The sequence below is a fragment of the Sinocyclocheilus anshuiensis genome, unplaced genomic scaffold (assembly GCF_001515605.1).
Source record: "Sinocyclocheilus anshuiensis isolate Anshui unplaced genomic scaffold, SAMN03320099.WGS_v1.1 scaffold217, whole genome shotgun sequence".
Taxonomy (NCBI): Eukaryota; Metazoa; Chordata; class Actinopteri; order Cypriniformes; family Cyprinidae; genus Sinocyclocheilus; species Sinocyclocheilus anshuiensis.
In genome coordinates, this window is record NW_015536538.1 from 1,681,548 (window position 1) to 1,689,201 (window position 7,654).

The 7,654-nt window shown below is 34.4% G+C and overlaps 2 protein-coding genes across 2 annotated transcripts in view; one reads left to right on the forward strand and one right to left on the reverse strand.

The window, feature by feature from the left end:
- LOC107696328 (cortexin-2-like) overlaps nucleotides 1-3,432 on the reverse strand; it is a 17,360-nt gene extending 13,928 nt beyond the window's left edge. The window contains exons 1-2 of the mRNA XM_016496615.1: nucleotides 3,359-3,432; nucleotides 2,917-2,996 (exon numbers count right to left, since the gene is read on the reverse strand). The gene's annotated coding sequence lies outside the window, so the exon portion shown is untranslated. The remainder of the gene's footprint in view (nucleotides 1-2,916; nucleotides 2,997-3,358) is intronic.
- A 1,844-nt stretch (nucleotides 3,433-5,276) lies between these two features.
- Nucleotides 5,277-7,654, forward strand: part of LOC107696318 (ras-related protein Rab-11B-like) — an 8,761-nt gene continuing 6,383 nt past the window's right edge. Inside the window, exon 1 of the mRNA XM_016496605.1 lies at nucleotides 5,277-5,508. Within this exon, the coding sequence (XP_016352091.1) occupies nucleotides 5,469-5,508 (40 nt within the window). The 5' untranslated portion in view covers nucleotides 5,277-5,468. The remainder of the gene's footprint in view (nucleotides 5,509-7,654) is intronic.

Below are 7,654 nucleotides of genomic sequence, written 5' to 3' on the forward strand. Positions count from 1 at the left end.
TTTCATGATCCACTTTCCATTAATTTCATATTTAACTAATAAAAAGAAAAGAACATTTCTTAAGATTTCTTTAAATAGAATAAAAATTTTAAAAATAAATTTAAATAAAATAAATAAAAAAATTTTTAGGTCAATTTTACAGTTCAATTTCATGATCCACTTTCCATTAATTTTATATTTCACTAATAAAAAGGAAATCAAATTTCATAAATAAATTGTCTTTAAAAAATTAATTAAAATAAAATAAAACTTGAGGTAGGGTTTAGGTTAAACTACAGTTTGCGTATGTAATAGCACCACTAATGTTTCTGCACTGTATTCATTGGTCGGGTTCTGATGGTCTGTTGTTCAGGTGTCCTCACCAGCTGTACTGAAAGAAAGCTGCAGGTGCAAATGAATGAGAGAACATCAGATGACAGACACTCACAGCTTCATAAAGCGTCTCTGAGGACGTCAGTCTCCTGACAATCAGCCGAGAGACACAGATCTCTGAGAGCAGGTAACAGCACATCTCTTTGATACAAGCCCTTAATAAGTCCATTATGTGGGTAATTAAAATGACAGCTCTGCCCTATTTTACACCGAAAAAAGATGTCAAAATCACTACATGTTCTAGATTCATTTGAGCTAATGCACGAGGGATATGAAACCTCTTATCTCTAGTATATCTGGAGTAATGTCATATTCACATTGCCGCAGGATTCATTCTGCTCTGAGCATCTCGAATCATGTCCATCATATGTGTCTTAATAAACCCTCTTAAAGAAATCATTCCTTACATGAAAAATTAAATTAGAAGCAAATCTTAACATTAAAATACTCTGAAAATATGATGCTTCCAGCTTACAGGGAACGTTATCAGAATGTTCTGGAAAGGTTCTCTCAAAGTTAAGAACAAACAAACGTTCTTCAGGAACATTAATAGAATGTTCGTTCAAAGTTATCTGGGCTTTAACAATGCGCTAGCACAACATACACTTATAGATTGTTCATAGAACTTTTTTTTTTTTCTTAAATGTGACCCTGGAGCACAAAAGCAGTGTTAAGTCGCTGGGGTATATTTGTAGCAATAGCCAAAAATACATTGTATGGGTCAAAATTATAGATTTTTCTTTTATGCCAAAAATCATTAGGATTTTAAGTAAAGATGATGTTCCATGAAGATATTTTGTAAATTTCCGACCGTAAATATATCAAAGCTTGCTAAGAACTTCATTTGGACAACTTTAAAGGCGATTTTCTCAATATTTTGATTTTTTTTTTGCACCCTCAGATTCCAGATTTTCAAATAGTTGTATCTCGACCAAATAAATGGAACGATTATTTATTCAACTTTCAGAAGATTTATAAATCTCAATTTCAAAAAATTGACACTTGTGACTGGTTTTGTGGTCCAGGGTCACAAATGTTACTGTTTTTTTTTTTTTTTTTAAATGTTACTGTTTGTTTTAGAATGTTCAGAGAACATTTAAAAGTAACATTCCCATTATGTCTGCAAAAACATTAAATGGAATGTTTCCTTAACATTCCTGTTATGCTTTTAACACATTTAAAAAACTGGACATTTTAAACGTTCACAGAACATTCAGAATGAACGTTTTTATAACTGAATGAGAAGGTTAGCAAAACGTCCATACAGACCATTCTAATTAAATTAAACGGCAAAAAAAAAAAATAATTCAGAAATCGTCATGATTGTGACGCTAAAGAGAAAAGTAACCGCCACATAATTGTGAAAAAAAGCCTTTTCCAACACTTTCTCAGCACACTTGAGTACATGACATGCACACTACACCCTCTAGTGTCTGTCAGGAGAAACACACGGGTGTAATGTGCATCAAAACGGTAGGAAACAGCTGGAGTCTTTTTATGAGAAGCATAACAAGGCACAAAAAAGTCTGAATTTGCCATCAGTTTAACCCTGTAAAGCCTGACATATGAAATAAGTCTCATTTTTAAAATGGAAAAGTTTATTTAACCTTCAGACAAAATCTAAACCAAAAAAAAGTCTGCATATGTGTTTCATGTTTGTAATATATTTGATCCATCAGGCTTTTATGGCTCATATAGTCTGATATAGTGAGAATATGAAGGAAAAACAGTTCAATTTTACTCAGAGACTCAAACTGAGCAAAAATAAAATTTGGTGCAGATGCTGATATTTATATGATCAAAAAGTGATGAAATCCTGATGCTTGTAATGTAAATCAATGAGATCTTTATAACACTATAGCATATACTTATATAACATAAATATCAGCTCTCATTCTATATTTACAATAGTATTTCTTAGTAAGACGATATTTAGATGCTTAGTTTGATGATCAAATCATATAATGCAATGCAATCCAATGTTGATTGAGAGATGAAGAAATAAACGTTCCTCAAAAGCCTGATGATCAGATTTGAGACTCACATTTAAACAAGATTTTATGGAGAATCAAGTAAAGCAAACCTGCTTCAGTCCAGTAAGTGTTCACCTGGAAATATTACTAGCATATCAAATTTATTCTTATGTTTACAGTAAATATTTGACAGCAGACAGACACGTGAAGCACCAGCTGAAGGTGGGCGTTTGTGCAATTATACTGAAGGATCTTTTACTCACTGAAAAACTCGAAACTATCAATCAGAAGACATGGAGGAGATTGTGTGTGAAACAGGTATAACAGCAAAGTTTGATCATGTTGATCATTTAGAGGGCTTGTATCAAGTATGATACAGTAGGATTTTAGGGTTAATCTTATTGCTGTCAAGGAGAAACAATCTCATTTGTGATTTTTCTTGCAGTTTTTTTTGTAAAAGACTAATTTCAATTATTTTTCTCTTTTGTTTGCTAAGAGAGGAACTCTTTTGTCGTTGTTTTGCATAGAGACATGTGACGGGATCTAAATCCAGCCTTGATTTGCATGTTACCATGGGAAGTGATGATCTCAGCCTCTCACAATCATCCCAGAATCCTCTGCTAAACCTCAGATGTCTTCACACTCCTCGCTCTTCTAAAGACAGAAATAAACGTTAAAATCAAGGACAAAGCAAAGCAATACAGCAGCACATTCTGATGGGTAATTCTAAGATACTTTGGTTATTAAATTAATATTTATCAAGCTCCTGTGGCTCATGATCATGCATGCTTGCAAAATCATGAGTTTGATTCTAAGGGAAAAGACAAAATGCATCACTTTAGATAAAAGCATCTGCCAAACACATACAGTAAATGTAAGCATTTTGCTCAGCTGCTTAAAAAAATATGAATGTTTCCAGCTAAAACTCAAACTAGAACACTAGTTCGTGCATTGAAGCTTTCTAGCTCTAGGAAAATGTTGAAAACCAAATTCCAAAAACCCGAATCACTAACCATATTAGTATGTGATATATTTGCCCTATTCACACTGGTGGGAAGCTTATTCAGCAGTTACACCTCACTTCCTGTCTGTACAGGAAACAGTGGGGTCATGGAAGGTCAGCTCACATATTTCCTCCAGGCCTCTGATTCCTCCAATGCTTGGCTTCCTCTCTGAGCTTCCTGATGTTCCCTATTATCTTTTAGTTTGCTCATGTGAGTCCATAGATTCTCCCAGGAAGCCTTTCAAAAACTCTTCATTTGCAAACAGCAGCACTAAACAGAGAGGAAGAGAGTTTCATGACCATAGACAAAAGTGCCTTTCTGTTGCATGCACAAAAATAAATAAAAAAATAAAATAAACAACAAATACAAAAACAAGTAAAAAATAAAAATATAAACAGAAAAAATACATGAATAAATACATGCATTGACTTAAAAATAAAAATAATTTAATCAAAAATTACTTAAAAAATAAGTAAAAAAACAAAAACAAATTAATTATACAGTTGTCTAAAAACCAATTAAATGGTTGGTGTATACATTTGTAATCTGTGTAAAAACTGAATAAAACTGCTTATTTGTTTATTTAACTCGTTTATTTCACACTTCATTTCAGTTATTGTAGTTTTAAAACATGCAATTATATTTTCATAATGCATTTTCTCATTTGAAGACTAAAAATAAGGGGAAATAAGGGTAAAATAATAAAAATATATATAAAAGCATAGCAAAAATAAACAGTGAAAGCACAAACATCCCAGCTAACAGGGAACGTTCTGACAAGGTTCTCTCAAAGTTATGAACAAACGTTCTTCCAGTAACATTAATAACATGTTTGTTCAAAGTTATCTGCTCTTTAACAATGTTCTCAAAATGCACAAAAACATTATTCATACAGAAACTGTGGAACCTGTTATTTCTGAAACACTTTAGTTGGACGTTTGTCTAATGTTTTTAAATGTTACTACTTGTTTCAGAACGTTCAGAGAACATTCAAACGTAATGTTCCAATAATGTTTGTAAAATTATAATTTGAAATGTTACATTAACGTTCATATAACAAAAAAAGTTTTAGAACATTCAGACAACATTAAAGGGATAGTTCATGAACGCGCTTGCATCCGCTTCACGTAAACATGCATAATCACGCATCGTAATTTTGTTTTCTTTGCGCACAAAAAGTATTCTCGTAGCTTCGTAATATTATTGTTAAACCTCTGATGTCACATGGACTATTTTACCAATGTCCTTACCAAGTTTCTGGACCTGGGAACATTTCAGTTGCTTTGCTGTCTATGGGAGGGTCAGAGAGCTCGCGGATTCCATCAAAAATATCTTAAAGGGATAGTTCACCCAAAAATGAAAATGTGATGTTTATCTGCTTACTGTGCGCGCGCCCAAAGCAGTTGGACATAGTGGTGTATTAGACGTAAAAAATGATATAAATACTGTTCGGTTTCTGGCACAAACCGATCGTTTCGTGTCTTAGGACATCAATGTGTCGTCACGAGCCGCAGGGTTTAATTTGGATTTGTCTGTGCATGTTTTTTTTACTCTCATAGATTTTGTTACCATTGCTATGCATTATACGACTGATAGACTGCAACGGTTAAAGTTAAAAATCATCATATGTGTTCTACTGAAGAAACAAAGTCACCTACATCTTGGATGCCCTGGGGGTAAGCAGATAAACATCAAATTTTAATTTTTGGGTGAACTATCCCTTTAATCTGTGTTCCGAAGAAACGAGTTTAAATCAGTTAGTTTTGAATGAAAATCAGTATGTGCCTGTAGTTGAAGAAACAGTCGATATCTTGTGATGAAAAGCATGTAAACACACCCAGCAGCTCTTTGAGGCCCGGAGCTGCAGGAATACGGCAGCGGTGTTTCTAGCGCCCTCTGGCGGCCGCGGCGCTCCTGAGCTGCGGGACTCCTCCCCTAATGCAGACCGAGCAGATCGCTCTTCCTCCGGTGTGTGTGACAGCAGCAGCAGCAGCACTGGCGCATTGTATGTCTTTAATATCCATTTGATTTTTTCCCTCTCACGTTGAGTTATTAATACAACCTGATCTGGTTTCCCTCCCTCTGGACGGACTGCAGGACGGATCGGGCTTCCTAAAAAATGGCCAACAGAGATGATGAATACGATTTCTTGTTCAAAGGTAAATTCTGCATTCCCTTATACAGAGTAATCATTCATAATCCATCCATTGTTCCTGACCTCCAGATCTGACAGGCTGTTGTATCAGGAAACGTCTTTTGCGGTGGCACCCGTCTGAAATCATGGCATAAATAACAGGCTTTGAGATAGAAACGCCCGCAGAGGCATCGATCAGTAAAACATCTGTTTGCGATGGTCTGGATGCTTTCACACGGGATCCCAGGGCCTAGATGATGGGAATTGAACATGCATTATTAAATATATGCCAAATGAGCTGTAGCCCTACATTGAGCTCATGTTTAGAGGCGATTTAAGACTAAAAACGGCACTGCGATCTAATGCTTTTCCAGTGAGACTGATGATTAGAACCAGCTAACAGAGAACGCTCCCATAACTTTCACTAAACGTTAGAGCAAATATTCTTAAAATAATGTTTATGGAACGTTCTTATAGCATTAGGTTAATATGGGATATATACGTTCTCGTAATGTTGAGAGGAAACGTTCTAAGAACATCTGAACAGGACTTGTTCAGAACTATGTTCAGAGACGTTTTTCAGTAATAAGAAGAATAGAACGTTCTCATAACATTTTTTTAATTATATAATGAAATGTTTCTCTAACCAAGAAGAACATTAAAAATTGGGAGTTTTGAACGTTTAAAAACATTCAGAAATAACATTATATCATGATGGTTTCAAAACGATAGAATGGAATGTTCCTCTAACGTAAAAATGGGTCTTTAAATATAAAAGCGGGTTTTTAAACGTTTAGAGAGCATTAGAATGTAACATTATCGTAATGCGTTTAAAATGATGGAAAGGAATGTTCCTCTAACGTTCACATAATTGAAAAAAAACCATTCTTTAAATATAAAAAATGGGTGTTTTAAATATTGAGAGAGCATTCAAATGTAACATTCTCAACAATCGCATAACCAAGAAGAAATATTCTTAATACATTTAAAAAAGCTGGACATTCTGAACGTTTAAAAAACATCCAGAATTAACATTATATCATGATGGTTTCAAAATTATAGAATGGAATGTTTCTCTAACGTTCACATAACTGAAAAAAATTATTTAAATATGAAACATGGGTGTAACATTCTAATAATTTTTCTAACATAACCAAGAAGAAACGTTCTAAATACAGTAAGAAGCTGGAAAAACAGAAAAAAAAAATCCGTTTTCATAACTTAATGGGAATGTTAGCAAAACATGAGTAGAACATTTTTTGTTAGCTGGGTAGGATTGCGTATACTTTTGAAGAAAGCACATTTAGAAGTAACATGCATGATGATAATTAGGCCACATGCTGATTGGTTACATTGTAACTGTCGGTGACTCTGATTGTATCACGTCACCTGATCAAAGTCTGACGCGGCAAATCTGTTACATTCCATTTTCACCAAATCAGCATAGTGTGAGGATCAAAGTTCAACTTGACTTCCTAGTAAAGACGACATGAGGATATCAGACAGCCTTCCTCAGCCTGAGCTGAAGGAAATCAATGCAAACACGTACACAGCTTTAAAGGAACAGCTCACCTGTAAATGAAAACCATGCCATCCTTTACTGACCTTCTTTTTTATATGAAACACAGTATGAGATATGAGAATTTTGTAGACTGTCTGAGCCATAATAAAAGTGAAAGGGATCCTGGGGTAGACTATATGCATCTCAAATCAGATGTATTATATTCCAGATCTTATATGGCCACTAGATCTCGAGTAATGGGCCTTCAAAAAAAAAAAAAAAAGCAAGAAAGTGAGAAAGAGAACTGCAGGATGACTTTTGGTTACACCTGTCAATCATAACTGAATTAAGAAAGTTTACAAATCACAAATATTTTCTCACTGGTCAGTGTGGTCATTAAACCAGCATAATATAGCATTATTCATAATAATATTCAGGATTTGGACAAATAATGTGAACTAGAGCCCGACCGATATGGGTTTTTTGGGGCCGATACCGATATTGGGCGTAAAAAAAGATATAGATATATCGGCCGATATTCTTTGTATATATTATAGTACAGTACCAGTCAAAAGTTTGGACACTTTCCTCTGTCTTCACACACAGACGGAACTTACTAGAGAAGTGTGAAGTGTGACATAATATACCTCTGTAAATAAATATAAATTCA